At 34.1% G+C, this 18,648-nt stretch overlaps 1 protein-coding gene across 1 annotated transcript; it reads left to right on the top strand.

Moving 5' to 3' along the window:
• Positions 1 to 1,597: 1,597 nt before the first annotated feature.
• Positions 1,598 to 5,251, top strand: LOC131168532 (lipid phosphate phosphatase delta). Its single transcript, XM_058128035.1, has 9 exons — positions 1,598 to 1,761; positions 1,822 to 2,010; positions 2,121 to 2,216; positions 2,339 to 2,413; positions 2,528 to 2,658; positions 2,820 to 2,923; positions 3,001 to 3,129; positions 3,268 to 3,383; positions 4,748 to 5,251. The coding sequence occupies exons 2-9, from the start codon at positions 1,849 to 1,851 to the stop codon at positions 5,153 to 5,155; spliced, it is 1,221 nt and encodes a 406-aa protein (XP_057984018.1). The 5' UTR covers positions 1,598 to 1,761; positions 1,822 to 1,848; the 3' UTR covers positions 5,156 to 5,251.
• Positions 5,252 to 18,648: the final 13,397 nt, after the last annotated feature.

The following is an 18,648-nucleotide window of genomic DNA, read 5'->3' as shown; positions in this document are numbered from 1 at the left end:
TAAATGCTTACATTTGAAGCATTTTCATGTTTTAATATTATACTATTATATTAGTATTTTATATATATATATATATATATATATATCTAACATTTAATTGATTTAATTTAATAATAAATAAATAAATAATTAAATAATAATTAATATTTTTATTTATTATTATTATTATTATTATTATTATTATTTTATTTACATTTCCATGCATATTATTTTTTGAGACGTTACATATACGACCTCTTATTATATATTAATAAAAAGAAAAATAGGTAACGATGTTTTATAAATAAAAATTTCTTCTTCAGGGTCTTTTTATAATTTTTAAATTATTTAAATAAATTTTAAACTTTAATGAAGAAACTTAATAAATCATATTTAATATAACAATTTATAGTAATTAATAAATTATTGGAAAATTAAAAACTAAGCATGTTAGCATGATATAAAAATAAATAAAAATAGCATGTAATTACTTGTGTCCAATTAGGGGCGGCAAAATGGGTCTGAACCAAACGGGTGACTTGTGACTTGTTCGTTTAAATTAGTTTTGAGTTTAATACAAGATAACCAGTTTATAAATGGGTCAACTCGAATCCGACTAGTTTAATAAACGGGTTGTGCAAGTTTGGATTGGGCACCTGCTAAGTGATCTGTTTATCTTAATATATATAATATAACCTAACCCTGCACACCCATTTCCATTCCATTTGGCATTTTCGCAATCTTGGGTTATCTTCAACAAGTTAGGGTTTTGCCTTAACAAATTTGAGGAAGGGAGGTTTTCATGGCATACGCAATGAGGTAATTGCAGACTAGAAGCTTTAGCTTGCTTTGCTCAATGCCATCAACACCTGGAAATTTGACTTCCTTTGCTCAAAACCTCTTAATTAAGAAGAGGTAGTTGTAGCCTTCACAGAATTGCAATTGCAGTTTGACGAGTTTGCACTTTGCAGTTTTTATTTTTTCAACATTACCCACTCTGGCTACTCCACTCGACAGTCGGCAGTTGATGCCCACTACCTAGAAAACCCTACCCAGTTGGCAGTCGATGCCCACTATGCAGATCGACAAAAACCCTCGTTCTCCATTTCCCTCAAATCCTGTTTGACGATGACAATCGACACCTAGAAAATTCTAAAAAAAATTTATGTTATTTTCTAATAAAATATTTAAAAAATTTTAAAATACATAAATTATATTTTTAAATGGATTATTCATTTATTAGATGAATATATTTGAGTTTATATATTATTCATTCATTAATACACAGCTCAACCCAAACCTGAACGATTTAATTCTAGCCAATAACCTATTTTGCCATACCAATTACTAGTTGCATACCATAAATATATGTGGGCCATAAATTCATTATGAAAGTTGTTGCAAGCCCCATGTTGAGGCTTTCACTTTTCACCTGTCGGAGTAAAATGTAAAAAAGGTCTTGCTTTCGTGGCATGTTTGGAATAGTACCAAAAAAGAAGGTAAAAAATACAATTTTAAAAATTTGTTAATAATTCTGAAATAGTCCCATGTCCTTTTACACGCGCTTTTCTCCCCTCCTTCCTCCACCACCAGCTCGAAACACAAAAGTCCAAGTCCTCCAAGGTGGTTTTCACCTTGGTTCTTCTTTTTCGCTTCGTCGTTTTTGTCTATTTCTGTTTTGAATTTGAACCAGTTTCTTCGCCCATTTTTTGGGTTTCTGATTCTCCCTCTTTCTGAGGAGCGCAAGGAGAGAGAGAGAGAGAGAGACAGAGGGGGGGGGGGGGGGGGGGGGGGGGGGGGGGGGGGGGGGGGGGGGGGGGGGGGGGGGGGGGGGGGATAGAGAGAGAGAGAGAGAGAGAGAGAGAGAGAATGGAGAGTGTACCGCTGTGGCAGGCGGTGTCCTTGACAGGAATTCTCACATGGGTCGTCATATCTTCTTCCTTCAATGTGACCCAGAAGCTTAGATCCTTAATTCAGCCATGGGTGGCTCGCCGTGTTGTCTCTGGCACTCCTCTCATCCTTCAGATCCAGGTTTCAACCACACCCCCAACTGTATAATTCTCACTTTTTATTATAATTTTCACAAATTATATATTTGTGTGATTAGTTCTCTTTTGTTTTTTTTGGATGAGAATTTGCAGAAATTTCAGCATGTATACTTGGACGGGTTGTTTTCTGGATTGTCCTGCGTTGTTTCTGTGCCTTTCTATACTGCTTTTCTCCCCCTTCTCTTTTGGGTAATCTCTCAAAATTCAATTCTCTGTGATAGTACTTGATGTGGGATATGGGTTTTGTGATATATTTCTTTAGCAATCAGCATTTCAAGAATTCCGTTGAATGCTTGTTGATAATAATGTAGAGTGGGCATGGCAAATTGGCTAGGCAGATGACCCTTTTGATGGCTTTCTGTGATTATATGGGGAACTGTACAAAGGTCCAATTCTTCTCTCTCTCTCTCTCTCTCTCTCTCTCTCTCTCTCTCTCTCTCTCTCTCTCAATTATAATTAATTAATTCTGATGTATATGCTATTGTATTATTGTTATATAGGATGTGATATCAGCTCCTAGGCCCAGTTCCCCACCTGTTAGGAGAGTGACTGCTACGGCAGATGAGAAAGAGAATGCCCAGGAATATGGATTGCCTTCCTCGCATACACTTAATACAGTGTGCTTGTCTGGGTATTGAAAAGTTTCCTTCCTTTCTCTATGATTTCGTAGTTGTGTTGGAATTTAGATGTGTTTTGAGAGCCAAAAACAGCTATAGCTTTTCCCCTTACTGTAGAATTCCGAAGCATCAATCAATATGCTGGCTATTTACTTCTGGATTTGGGGATTTCCAGGTACCTTTTGTACTATATCCTGTCTTGTACTCAACACAAAGATGCCTCCATGGAATTGGCTGGAGTTTCCATAGTTTGCTTGCTTGTGGGTCTCATTGGTTGTGGTAAGTTTGTGTGTGTTTTATTGAGTTGATAATGTTTAAATTTTTATACCTGAACTGAAATTTGGTTATCTTGCTAGGTAGGATTTACCTTGGCATGCACAGTTTGATTGATGTCATTATTGGCCTTGCTTTTGGGCTGGCGATCCTTGCATTTTGGCTTGCTGTGCATGAATACATTGACAATTTCATAGTCTCGGGACAGAATGGTATGTATACTTCTAGGTAGTATGTCCAAAATTCTAGATTTGTTCTCTTTAAAATTTTATAAACTTTGCAAATAGAAATGGGTAACCTAGTGATTATGTTCTTTTTGACTTATAGAGAATTCTCTGTTTCTGCTGCAGTTACATCATTTTGGGCTGCCCTTAGCTTCTTGTTGCTCTTTGCTTATCCGACGCCTGAGCTTCCAACTCCAAGCTTTGAGTACCACACAGCCTTCAATGGTGTGGCATTGGGAATTGTGAGCATCTATTTAAGATTTAAATTGTCTCCCAACTTCATTTTGAAACTCACTTGATTTTATCCTACTTGTGGATGCTAATTTGATTAAATTCTTTTCCCCTAGTGTTTTTTATTTTCTTAACAACACTTGCAAAGACATGAATCACTGAAATAGATATTTTAGGTGCTTCAGTTAACCTTCATCAACACATGGAAAATGGACTTCTTTCTTGAGTCCAAAGGATTGTTCTTTCCCCTGGTAATAGTCTTCAAATCTTTAGACTTTTTTCGACCATGGGCTCTCCTATTAAGGTCCAGCTTGGGATGGAACTGTAAGCATAGGGTACAGCTTGGATCTGAAAAGTTGCAACCTGAACTTGGGTGGGTTTGTGCTTGGTGAAACGCCAGGGGCAGCTTGAACCAACAGTACATTTTACTGAGTTGCATTCTTACTCAACGGGATATACCCTAGTCATTTCATTTTCAAACAGGTACAGTGAGGTAACTACAAAAAAAATTGCTTAGGTTGGACATTTTGATGAGGTAATTGCTAGGATTGGGGTGCCTCACCCAACCAGCACTAGAGCCCTGATTATCCCTGGCCTGCTGATTTCTCACCAAACCTAATGCAAATATAACAACCTTGAAGCTTTTATATGTGACAGTGATGAATTCGACAGTATAACTCCTCAAGATTGGTAACAACCAATCTAGAACATATTTCGACTATGTTCAGTCAGTAGTATAACACAGATACTGCCAGAATGGCAGGAATTATCCCAGGAAAAAAAAATTTAAAATCGATTGTGAATTTATTGTTTAAGTTTTGGGGATGTGTAAATGGTTAGGCTTGAAGAAGAAAGTACAGTCCTTAAAACTTAGCTGATTGACTGAATCTTGCGATAATTGTTTTTTTATGGGTTCTCTAGAAAAGATGTGGAGCATACTGAAGCTGGGCACATGTTTAACCAGTGTACAAAGGGTAAATGAGAAAAGGATGTTAGCAATACATGCGTCACTGCCCTGCTTTTCATGTTGGAAGTGTTGATTGCACAAGAATCCAGTTCTCCAGACTGTTTCTAGCTTGTTCTGCCTAAAACAAATATTTACTTTGTTTGGAAAATTTCTAATTTAAATTCTATCCTTAGAAGATCTCTAATTTCACTGCTATCCTTATTCTAATATTTTCTCTCTAACAAGTACCCCCTTCCCCCCTGGCTGGGCCTTGATGGGGCAAGATTGAGTGGAGCGTAAGGCTCATGTGGAGTATTCTTCTTGGGAAAATTAACCTCTTCCGCCTTAGCATACTCATTTAGAGACAAATGAAATTCTTGTTCAATGCCCTTTTGTGGTTTAGTAAACTAAATTGATGATGTTATTCAGGTGACCGGGGTCCAGCAAACTTACCATCAGTTTCACCATGAGAAGGTTGCACGCATCTTCACCCCCAAACTCACGGTCTCTGTCTTCTTCGGAAGAATGCTTGTGGGAATTCCAGCTATACTTGTTGTGAAGTTCTGCAGCAAGGCTCTCGCCAAATGGATTCTTCCCACAGTATCACACACGTTGGGCATCCCAATAAGATCAACCGCATACATTCCCACACTAAATGTATCAATTAATGGTCAAAAAACAAATGGGAATAAGCAATTGGGTAATCTACAAAAGCTCTCCTTTTCCCACCAGGACTCATTTGACGTCGATACAGGCATTAGGTTCGTTCAGTATGCTGGCCTTGCCTGGTCCGTTGTAGACCTTGTTCCATCTCTATTTTCTCACCTGAGCTTGTGATTCTTTGGCCCTATTGTAATATAATATCCTTTGCCTTTGCCTGAATTTATCGAGTTTCAATATTAACATGGTATATGCTCATCATTTTTTAGATCAGATGCTGTTGTTATCTCACCTGTTTTTTTCTATTTATTGTGAAAACTGTGGAAGAAAGTAAGGAGGATATTCATTCAAAGTCACCTGCCAAGACATCTGCAAGGTATAAATTGTATGAGCACCAAAGTTTGTACCATAGTTCATCTTAGGATCCTTTGATATGAATGGGTGCATGGTTATGCATTGCACAGTGCTTTGCATCCTTAAGATTTTGACTTATAATAAGACATTATTTAAAATGATTCCACACGATTTAATTCATACTAGTGTTTTTGTGATATTACGTATCAATGTTAGGCATGTAAAGCACTGATGTTATGCACTAATGCATAGCGAAGGATCCAAAATCCCGTATTCCACAGTCTAACTAGGATATTAACGAGCAAACTAGTGGAAGTATTGTTACCATCCCAAGCGCAAAGTAAGAATAAGGTTACGTTTAGTTTGCAACAGGTTAGCTATAATTAGTTATACAAGAAATTAAGTTATTATAAAATAAATAACGATGTTAAACATTTTATGAATTCACAATATGGAATAGACAAGAAATAACAATTTCTAAATTTCATTATGGGATGTCTATAAAATCTATTCTCTTAATTCTTAAAATTAAAATTATATTTTATCTTATTTTAAGGAATAACTATTCCACCAAACCAAACATGCCGTAAAGGTTTTCTACAGCTCGACTCCTCAAAATGCTTCAAAGAAATAATTAGGCAAAAAAAATAAATGATTGACATTCAAAATTTTCTCCCATTTTAAGAGAGTAATTTAGAAGGAATAGAAATGTTTATTTGCTTCTTTTTCTCTTTTTCAAATTTATACCTTAGAAAATGGGAGATGCTCCCCTTTTTCCCTACCCTTTTATCTTCATTCCTCATTCTTTCATGCTTAAAGAGCACATGGAGGTCACTATTGGTACCTAAGAATGTCAACCAATCAACAAGTGACAGATGGCGTTCATGGCATGTGTGCAAGTTGTGGAATGTCATGCAAACTGCGTGGAGAGTGGTGAACCATGAGATTCTAGAGATAAGGTAGCCACTAGGCTATGCTAGAGCTTTGGTGACAACCTCTTGGCTTTGACAACTTGGGGATAATTAAAATAGCCCTCAAGCCAAGATGGCCTTTTAGAGACTTTGATTCTCACACATTTCCCATTTCAATCCTTTACATGTTAAATATGCCATAGCTATGTGGTAATTACCCTTTATAATGTCTTAATTTATTTTTCTCTTTTTTTTTTTGGTGATAATAACTATTTTTTGCATCGCACGAGAAGGGTATTTTTAGTTTACTGAATGTTTATTCTTTATAGTAAAATATTTATTTGAGAATTCAATAATTCAAAAGAAATTATGTTAGTCATTATGAACTTATGATCATATGATTGACATCGAAGATTTTGAGTTTAAAGTCTGAGAGGAATGAAAAGAGATGTAAGATGAGTTTTCACATTGAAGGTTTTGAGTTTAAATTTTGAGAGGGGTGAAAAGAGATATGAGATGAGCGATGAGCAATGAGCTATTTCTCGTTATGTAGCTCAAGTCTCTAACAGATCAAAAAAAAAAAAAATTTGTAATATTTAGTCAAACGTGGAGTAAGATATGAATATACATTTTCATGATAAAAAACTTTAGAATAACTATATTCTATTTATTCTATATCATGGATAGTAAACAATCATTTTCTTTTGATGACAACTTTTTTTCTTCTCAATCATCAAAATTTTATGTCATCGCCAATTTATTTTTAGAAATCGATACAATGCAAATTAAATGCAAGATATCGTTAACATGTATTGCTTTAATTTAATTTGCACTTTTGTAGGGCTAAGCATGAGCTAATCCATAAATACAGGAGTGTGGTCTTTAGATCAACAGACAAAATCAACACATCATAACAAGTGGTGTCCTCCCTATAGCCATGCAATAGCGTTAATGCAAAATCATTAATGAACCGTTATGATTAAAAAAAAAAAGATTTGTACCAATGTCGTTAGGTTAGGAATCTAGTTAGAAAGAATGCATATAAATTTACACGCTTATAAATTTAAGCTTTGATTGGTGACCCTTATTTCACTCAAGATTTGACTATTTTATGTCCTATAAATTAATTGATATACTGGCAATCTGTTCAGGGTTCCAAACTCACAAGCCGATGACAACCATGCACCACCAATGTCTGTGTTCCCGAAGGCACTCCCCTTGAAAGCTAAGAAGCACTACATACTTAGGCTTAGTTTGGTTCCCCGTTGAAAAGGAACTTTTTGAGCAAGTGAAAAAGTTATTTGGCCCCTCTAGAAAAATGGGAGTTATTGAAAAGACAACTGATGTTAAATGTTGATAAAAAAAGTTACAAGCTGATTGAAATGTTTGAAATGACTAAAATATATATAACTAGAGTGTTTTTGTTAAATTATTTGTCAAAAATAAATTTAAAATTAATAATATATATTTTAGAAATAAACATATATGAATAATGTGATTTAAAATAATTATTAAATTATTCATCAAAAAATTATTTGTATAAAAACAATTTCGTTACAAATATGGGCCCTAAGTTTTTCATTTGAGTTATAAAAAAAAAAAGGAAAAAATATGGGTGGGAGAGGGGAGAGCGAGTGGGCAATTTTATAATATTAAAAAATTATTAGGGATGTCTATGAAATATAATTATCTTCCAACAAAAGTTTTTTTTTTTTTTAATAAAAAAAAGTTTCAAATTCCTACCTTTAAAAGCTCGCCAAAAAAGTTCAAAGCTAACTTTTAAAAAATTGAAAAGATTATTTACCAAACACGATATTCCTAACTTTACTTTAAAAAAAAAAAAAAAAAAAGGGGAGACCAAACTCACCCTTAATCTTGATTACGAGTTTTCATTATTTTAATTGTACCTACTAAATGAAGATAATTGAAATAGTATAACACTATTTAATTGGTTTTCATTTAAGGTGTGTTTATTTCAATGAGTAAAACTTGAAACCCTAGATAGGGGCAAATATTATTGGTCTGTAGAGGCTATAATGGTCATCATTTCTCATGTTTAGATTGCTATTTATAAAAGATAGACTAATTATTCAAAAAAAAAAAACTCTTCACAAGAGGAGCAACTTGACAAAGAAAAGAAAAAGGAACGAGTAGTTCAATCTTTTTAGATATTTTTGCATTGTGTAAATAGGCTAAGACCCTTCCTCTTGTCTATACTTATTTTATACGTGTATATGTTACAATTGATATAGGTTAAGGATTCTTAGCCTAACCTAAACTACTCAAGCCATTAAAACAAATTCACTATAAAGCCTCGTTACATCTTAAACATTAAAGATGCTATTCTTGAAAGCAATAGTTACGATAATTATAGTTGTACCATGTGTTTTCATTCACTTAGAAAGGAGAGTTACACCCTGGAAAAAAATTATGTAAAGCCATCCTCTATATTATCTAATGGGAGAGATTAGGATAGGCAGCCCATATTTTTTTTGTCTAGACAAACATATTAATAGTATGTATTTTAATAATTAAACATTTTAAAAAGAAAATATATTCCTTTTTAATTGAATATATATATATATATATATATATATTCAATAATTGAATAGGCGTGCAAGCTACACTAGCTAGTATCCCCCACAAAACTTGTAGGAAGATAAGTTGCATTTTAGTATTTTATTTATAGAAAGAAAATTATAGATGGTGAGAAAGATGAGTTGGTATAAATTAAAGAAAACACTATATCGGTGTCATAGGCTAAGTATTTGAATTATATATGTATAGAAGCCTGAATACCACAAACTCCACTGTTAGAAAGAAAAAGAAGAAGAAGACAAAAAATGAAGAAAAAGAAGACTACCCTTGAAGAAAAACCTTTTTGGGAAGAACTACCCAGAGCAACCCCATTGAAGGCCCTTTTTACTAAAGGGGATACCCACCTTTAAAAGGTTTTGAAAGGTTTTAGGGAGCATTTTAGGGCTCAATTTTTTACTGGAGACTTTTTTTTTTTTTTTTTTGCTAAAGGAGGGCGGCACCTTCAATTATTTATTGATATACCCTTACTTTTGACAAAGAAATATTGTGGTTACAAGACAAGCATTGAGAGATTACAGATAAAAAACATTAAAGGCTTCCCAAAAACAACACCAACAACCAACCAAAACAGGACTACAAATCCAAACAAAGTTAAATAAGAAACAAATTTAAGTAGGCCTATCAAAGCAAAAATAAAAAAAAAACTAATATTTAAACCAATCAAACAAAAATCGAGAGAATGAACTAATGACGAAAGGAAGTGAGACCCAACCTTTCCATCCAAAGGATACCTTTTAGAGAATGTGGTAAAAAATATTGTTCTTCGTAGATGACATTGTTTCCCATTTCTCCTTCTCTAACGAGAAAATCAGTTGCACTATTGTCTTCCCTATATTGATGGATCATCATGAAATTCACTCCTTCTAACTCCGCCACGAAGTCCTTCCAAAAATCTCAAAAATACCACAAGAGACATCTATCTTTACGAAACCAATCAACAACAAATCGCGAGTTATTACACAATTTGGAGCATTGATTCTTTTCTTACTAATTGCTACTAGTTAATAAATGAAGATGGTTAACTTGCATCTCTCGTTGTTTAATTGAAATTTATTAAATATATACAATACCTTAAACAAGCAAGATGCATAAACTTTAAGTGAGGAGTGAACACACAAACTCAACATTAGATGAATTAAAGGCATAACTGTTTGAAAAAAAAAAAGAAGAGAAGATTAATATCCTTCAAAAAGGACCTTTTTGGGAAGAGCTCCTAAGGGCAACCTCCCTTGAAGGCCCTTTTTACTAAAGGGAACACCCCACCTTTGTTTGAAAGGTTCTATAGGAGCGTCTTAAGGTTGAACTTTTTACCGGTCACTAATATCCTACGACTGTCACTATAAATTATACATATGGTTAGCTAAAATTCGTCACTAAAACACATGTATTAGTGACAGATTTAATAATTGTCACTAATATGACTGTAGTAATGACGATCAAGAAACCATCACTAATAGTACGCTTTGTAGTGACGATTATTAAAATTGTTACTAATAATTAATTATTAGTAACGATTATAGAACCGTCACTAATATTTGGCTCCTCTAAGGTGGATTCTATAGTGATGATTTTGGTCATTTAGTGACGGTTTCTAAACCATTACTAATGTTTCATCTTTCCATTATTAGTAACAGTTTTGCAAACCGTCACTAATGCTTTGAAAAAATTAATTTTTTTTAAAATTCCTGTAAAAACCTGTAATTACATTTTAACATACATAAAATTGAACCAGAACCACAAAAACATTCATAAATTATTAAAATTAAAAATACAAATTGTTCAAAATTAAAATACATACAAGTACAAATTCAAATTAAAATATACAAATTAATTCTGTTCAGTGAACAAGAAATATAGGGAAAGTCAAAAGTTGCGCGCATTTGACCTGAATGAAGTGTCTAGCATTGTCCTAGTGTTCTGAGAGCCGCAAACCCTACAAAATAATAATTTTACAAGAAATTAGCTAGCTAGTATACAATGTTTGAACATATATGTACATAGCATGATTTTGTGTTCATAACCAAAGAACAATCCATATTTAATCATAAAGCTTTTAGAGCTGGGTACGATGTTTAGAGTTTTCGGAAGAGCCTCAATATTCAAAAAGCAAAGCACGTGATGCAAATGGGTTCTTCATGCTCTATTTCTAAGAATGGTGCTCAGCTTCTCTATATATGTTCTTATGCATGCATTTTCAATTTAGGATGAAGATCAATCTTCATTTTAGCAATCACTCATCCTTTCAATAACAATTTAAGCATGCATCATATTATAAACATTTAGCACTTGATTTTTGGGCTTTGATTATTTTGGGAAAAATTTTAACAAAATTTTGGCAGCATGCCGTCCATAAATAGAACATTTCCCAAATCTGTAAATCAAAGAGAGTATACTAGATAGCCTAATAGTTTTCTATAGCATACAAAACATAAATCACTACATCAGCCATGCAGATGACATTCCAGATAAGACATGCAATCCAGTAGCTCAAATAATAGTTCGTACAAAATATAAACCATCCATGAAACAAATGTAATCATTTACTTGGTTTGCAAAAATGAGACACAAATTTTCACCTACTTATTTGAGTGGCCATCCAAGAACACGCCTGAACTCTGCAAGCACTTATGGGGTAGACGTGTCCAGGATTTTTCTCTCTTCCGATGCAAGCTTCTTGTGCAATTGCTTCTGATGATCTGCAAACTCCACGAATAAATTCCTTAGCTCCTTAGCTATCCTGTATTCAGCGAGTGACAAAGCTTTAATTTTTCACCAATTATAGCATTTGTGCTCTGTAATTCCTGTTACAATATGAGAATCATAAATCAATTATGCAATTTCACAACAGAGCTCCAACAGTAGCACAAAATCTCACTTTTATAGTTGATGATATTTACTAAAAAATTAATAAAAATAAAAATGAAAGAACGTTCCAGGGACGTCGGTTTCAGGTTCCCAAGTAATGGTTTAAACAATTCATGCCTTAGTATCTTTTCAGTTATCACCCATGGTTGGTAGAAAATGAACAAAACAATGAAAGCTAACTGACAAAAGAAGTATAAGTTCTAATGAAAGCAATTACTCCAAATCTAATATAATTCAATATAGAAATAGAGCAAAAAGCGGACACTGTACAATCAACAATAATAATGCATTAAGTTGATGTCTTCTTGTTGAAGATGCTATAATGTGATTTGGATTCTCCAAAAAATCCCATAATTTCTCCAAGTTCTCTTTAGAATCCAACACAATGATTCCCCTCGTGTATGTTTCTGAAGACAAGTTTGGGAAAATGCAAACTTGTGTTGATATGGTCGTCTGCTTCTGTATGAATTCAACAACTATTCTTGAGGATAAGTCTTTCTCCAAATTGTCAATTAATACGAAATGTTCATAGCCAATGATTCTATTCATAAGTGAAGTTTCCCCTCCCATATTTAATCCTTGCTCTATAGACTGAGACAAAATTGACTTGTTCTTGACATTTGAACTATAAATATCCTCATGGTAGGCAGCACTTCCAACACTAGAATCACTGCCTTCTTTTGAATTTGAACCAGACGCTAGTAGGGCGGTAGGCTAGTTCTCCATTGTTAAATTGTGTCTAAACAAATTATGTCCAGCTTTGAACAGAGTAAAGTACATTAGTTCATAAATCAAAAAAAAAAAAAGTCAACTTCATACCATACAAAATAATAAGGAGTTAATTTGTAGTTTCATTTTGACCAGTAAACCTCCTTTGCAATACTATACAAAAAAGAACATCCATTATTTTCTATTCACAAGATGTGCTGAAAAAATAAAAACATTCACAAAAGCAATTAATCAAAGATATTAATTAATTGGATTATTATCACAAATTTCGAGACTCCATTACCCCTTACTCAGCTTCAAGCACATCCTCATCACATTTGATGAGACCATTAGTGACCTTTTAATTGTCCACATTCCATCAACCAATGTTGTTTTAGTGTATTTTGGATCCTTTAGTTCAACTTACTAACATTGGATAGCAAGGGGAACATATTGTACATTTATTTTAACATATATATATGTATAAATTTTATATTAGTAGCAGCTTAAAATAAATGTACAATATGTTCCCCTTGCTATCCAATGTTAGTAAGTTGAACTAAAGGATCCAAATATATATATATATATATATATATATATATAACACAATAATAATCATAGTACATGTTTTAGGCACCTTGAATCTCCTCCCTCCTTTCTTTGCCTGTGTGCATGGGTGGGATGCTCATGAAGATGAGTACATTTTCGTACAGTCATTATGAGACTATCTTATTCGTAGCAGTGGACAGATAAAAACAATTCCTGATATTATCCAGGAAGCAAAACTGGATATATATCAGGTGATATATTGGCTATCCTTGCCAGTGTGGTTGACACCACAGATTAGAATCTAAAGGAATTGACAGTAAAATAGAATGAGCAACCTATGTCGTTTTAAGTAGAATGCGTGAAGAGAAAGACCGTCACTAGTAGTATGAAATTATCTGCTAGCTTAACCTTTACAAGTCAACTCAAGATCCCCAAAAGGGGTGGATTATTAGTGTCAGTTTTATAAACCGTCACTAATATAGTGGATTATTAGTGACGGTTTTTTAAAATCGTCCCTAATAATGCACATTAACGAAAGAACAATTTGTGTTTGATTTGTTGAATTTAGACGACGAGCTACGGTCTTTTGTTAGGTGTTTGGGCGCTTGTGAGCTAGTTGAAATTTTGGTGTGTAGCGAAGAATCTGATCAAGCAAGAATGCACAGGGAAGGTTGCAATTCCTCAGCATCGAGGAATCCTAACAAGCGTAGTGAAGGACCTTCCAAGATGAAGGTAGAGACGGTAAATAAATGGAGCAACGAGTATGAAGATTTCCCTCCGGATAAGGAGGTTCAACCCAGTGATGCAAGTGAAACTAATGTGAAATCAAAAGTGACAACAATGGTTCCACTCGGAAAGGGTGAAAGCAGTTGTCATGACCCAATTGCATGAAAGAGTACTCTATGAGATATCATAATGCAACATTTTAAGAGAAAATGAGCTTGAAATTATTTTCACAGAAAGTTCAGGTATGAATGAAACATGGTGTTTCATATTATGGTCTTTGAATCAACTGCCTGCGAGAGGAAATACCCACCGTTTGATCATCATCACGTGAAATTAAAAGATGATGATCAAAGCCAAGAGAAGGATCAAAGTTTCAAACCACCATGGCCTATGAAGGATTTTAGAGGTAAGTAATATTTTGTATTATGGTTTCTTCCTTTACCGGCCAGTGCTTCCTAGTGTTGCTGCTTCTCAAGACAGCTTGTCATTACACCATGGTGATGATTTTAGAGTACTCTGACTCACTCTAAAAATGAGCAGTGCAAAGATTATCCCAAGTATAGAAGTTCAGTCATGTAATAATTAGCTCAAGGGTCAAATCGTCTCCTTAAGAATTGCAATTTAATTCCTGACTTCATGTAATCCCAAAGAAAATACAAAAAGAAATTTTTACTGAACATAGTTAAGATTCAGCTCCTGGGATTTTTGAGATTTTGTGACAAAATTAAAAAGAAACAAAACATAAACTACAGACATCTCATGAATAAAGTTAACGACAAGAAACTAATAACGATAAATAGACGACCGGAAAAATTAACACAATTAATATCCCTACTCCATGATCCATTCGCATAATAAAATAAACGATAACAAAATTAAATGCTGAACACAATCCTATATTAAGCATTCAGACAATAAAAAAAACCAACGTTTGAAATTTTGGACAAAAACCTAAAGACGAAAACTTTATGAATCAACTTAAACATTCAACCATAAAAAATAAAAAAAAAAACTCAATTAAACATCAACTCAAGAATTTAAACTTAATCCAACCAATAACTTGAACAAAAATTAAACTCAATCCAACAATAGATTCAAACACAAAAAAAAAAAAAAGATAATTATCTTAAACTTCAACGTTAAAATAACTTAAACAAAGATTTCAAAAATAAATTGAACTTAAATACTTTCTTAAACGAAAATTGACTTGAACAAAAAGCTTCAATAAAATAAATTTAAACAAGGTATTTAAAAAGTAATGAAGTAACAAGAGAGAGAGAGAGAGAGAGAGAGAGAGAGAACAAAAATTTATCTAAAAAAAAGGTTCTTAAACTAACTTAAACAAATATTTAAACCCAACTTTAAATTGAAGTAAACTAAAGTTTTGACAATAAAAATAAATCTAACAATATTAAACTAAGAAAAGAGAAAGAGAAGAGAGAAAAGAGGTGCAAGCCGTGTATGTGTTGGGGAGGTCCCCTCCTGCTGCGCACGGTCTCCCAGCAAGAAAAGCAAGACTAAAAAAAAAAACTCCCCTCAAACCCTACTCCAAGCTACTTATAAAGGCAACCCCCTAGCCCCTTTATTTTGACTTTTCAAAACTTGTTTTTTTATTTTTTCTCTCCCAATCCTAATAAAGCCTACTCTCCTCTCCTTGACTTTTTCAACCATCTAAAATCCACTCACTCTGGTGCACGCTTCTGCACGTCTTGCATGGCCCATGCAAAAGCATGGGCCTTTCCCTGTCTCACACGGCCCACGTTAAAAGCTCATAAGCGTATGGTAATTTCACGTCTGATTTTGACCTTGATATAGCTAATATCTCTCAAAATGCAAAACATGAAAGGTATAGAGCGTTTTCTTAGCTTTCTATATCATTTTGAATCATTTGAATCGGAGGTCGGATGAGAGAGTTATGCCTAGATTACGAAACAGTGTTGAAACTGTCCATAATCGCCCAATTAGCTTCGTTTTGCGCTCAAAACCTCCATTTGTATCATTTTATTCTTTATCCTCCATGAACCCCACATATGCAACTCTTTCAATGAAAAGCTACAACCCTCACATGCACGGTTTACTTTGCATGCATGGCCTAGTTTCTCTCATGCATGATCCGCATACATTTTAATTTCAACTTTAATGTCCAAAAATCATCTTGCAATAATAAGATACCAAAAATCCATAAATTATCGAATAAAAATCTAAATATTATAAATTGAGCTCACTATTAAAATATTGAACATAATTTGGCATTTAATTAAAATCATAATCTTTAATGCATGAATTTAAACGTCTAATTATACAACTTTAACGCGTAATCACACCCCCCCCCCCAAACTAACGTTTTGTTAGTCTCTAGCAAATAACGTGAATGCAATCTAGGGCGATACCCACAAACAACAATTTCAGTAAATATTAAATGAATGCACATGCAACACAAATATACCATTTCCTATACGAAAATATCATCAGATTACACATCAGCTCATTCATACAAAATTCATGCAACTCCGAAGTAAGTAACTCATGCAAGTTTTATCATTATATAGCCATTAAGAACAGTATACTCACATAAAATTAACCTGCAATTACGATTCAGAGTTAATGTAACCGTATAAATTTGAGTATAAATAGGCAAAATCTCGAGGCATGTGTAATGTGTCTCGTTACACCCAGGATATCCATGGACACCTACAAAACGGTCGTTTTGACTCGACCTAATTGGTATACCCTTAAAAACACTAAAAAGGGATGGGTTCACTCATCATATGTGAGGAGGAGTGTCATGATCAAATATCCCACATATTACGAGAAACAAATGCTGAATTTATGGAGTGGACTAATCTGAAAAGGATCCAGCCTATTTGTGAGGTGTCGAGTCCTTCACCCTAACATCTTCTCACCTACTCGCCATATCCAACCAAAACCACCCTAGATCAATTTATTCACAAACCAGACATGAATATTTCTGAGGTATTAAGTGGTTGAGGAGTCCTTGTAACGACCTGCTTAACTTATCATAAGATAAAACATATTTAAATAATACAGTCAACCCATACCCATGGGTAACGAGAACATCTGTCATACACAGCAAAACCTAGGTAGCAGTGAATATAAATCATCATTCAGATAACCAAATATATATATATATATATATATATATATATTATACGAGAGTTAACTATAAACCAAAAGACTGTGTTTATATACATCTCCCAAAAATTATACAAAATATCTTTAGGACCCCACACCCAAAAACTTCTGATCCCAGTCCAAAATTACCCTCCTAGCAGGGTAATTCAATAGGCTCAACGGTAGCCTCGATCCACCGGTCTCTCTGGGTTTCCTGAAAAGTTATTTAAGTTCGGGGGTGAGACACTTCTCAGTAAGGGAAAATAAACTAAATACAGCTGTGTGGCAACATGAATATTTAATGCAATTATACATATACAGTACATTTCATATACCTGAAAACATTCATCATAACATATCTGAATAAACATAACTTTCATAATTTCTAATAGTTTATACTGATCATGAAATGTCTGTTATAATTGATAATGCTAAAAATCTACCCAGGATGAATAGCTAGCTGATGTTATGTATTACCCCCTATGACGGGTTGTACAGCCCAAAGGCGGGACCCGACAATGGCTGGCCGACCATTACCGAGTCAAAAATGTCTGTAAGTATGATGGACCTGCCACACTCTAGTCCGGACTACCAGGTGGACGTCTACAACTCTACGTTGAAAGCCACAACGACTATCTATCTCCCACCCCCTCATGGGGTGGTTAGCACAAATCTGAACATAGATATCTAATCTATATAGTTACGATACCGTGCTGCTGAAACAGAAATAAATTAATATATGGGTTCTAATAACATATAATACATGATAATATAGCGTTTAATATAAATGGATTGATAGCATTTTCTATAATTTCATAAATACGGCTTTGCGCTGCACATTTCATAAACATGGCCTTGTACCGAAATCATACGTAAAACACGGCCTTGCGCCGGCTATCAATCACGATCTTGCGCCGAATATCTCATACATATCATTCTGAATAAATAAATCAATTATCATGCATTTCAAAATCATAATGTATTGTATTATTTTATAATTCCTGAAAACATGCTTTACTCGTAAAATTGTCATATCATAATACTTTTCATGAAAAATAATATTCATGCCACACAAAACTGAATAAATTCGTACATTTCATTCTAAAATCACATTTTCTATATAACAACAGTATTTTCCCAATAATATTCAAATATAATACATGCTTCCTTGAAAATTAATTTGCTGATAAATAATAATAATACGTGAGGAAAATAAGTGCTTTAGTTTATTCCCTTATCTGACACTGGAAAGAAACCCCTTAAAAATTTCACTCGTCCTGCACCTGCAGGGTCCCCCGTTCAACAACATGAATTCAACAACTCTCAGAACTAAATTTCAGTATTTTCACGTGAATATCATTTCCTATAACTATAGTAAGACCAAATTTGGTATAAAAAGTCTTACCTCAACTCAGGGATGAATTTCAACTCGTTTCCACCAATGATCCGCTCTGGCAGATTTGGAGAGAACTTCCCCAAGAGCGTTGTGGAGGCCTCATATCGTCAATCTGGCGAGTGACGAAGCCGAAATCGAAGAAAAAGGAGAGAGAAACCGTAGGGAGGAGAGAGAGTGAAAATTTTCTGATTTTTCTACGTTAAATTCTGAATTGTAGGCTATTTATAGAGCCAAATTCGTCGACAATACATGTCACCTCGTCGAAGAGTCCCTGAAGAGTTTTGTCAATGAAGCTTCACCCCTCGTCGATGAAATTCAAAATTTCCAAAGCCCTCCTCGGTATTTCCTCGTCGATGAGCCCAATTGCCGCGTCGCCGGCGAACACAAAGCGTTCGTTGACGAAGTCTGCTACGCCCTCTTTTAAATTCCCA

This window comes from Malania oleifera, chromosome 11 (genome assembly GCF_029873635.1).
Source record: "Malania oleifera isolate guangnan ecotype guangnan chromosome 11, ASM2987363v1, whole genome shotgun sequence".
Classification (NCBI taxonomy): Eukaryota; Viridiplantae; Streptophyta; class Magnoliopsida; order Santalales; family Ximeniaceae; genus Malania; species Malania oleifera.
Note: the sequence above shows the minus strand (reverse complement) of the source record. Positions and strands in the feature narration are given on the sequence as shown.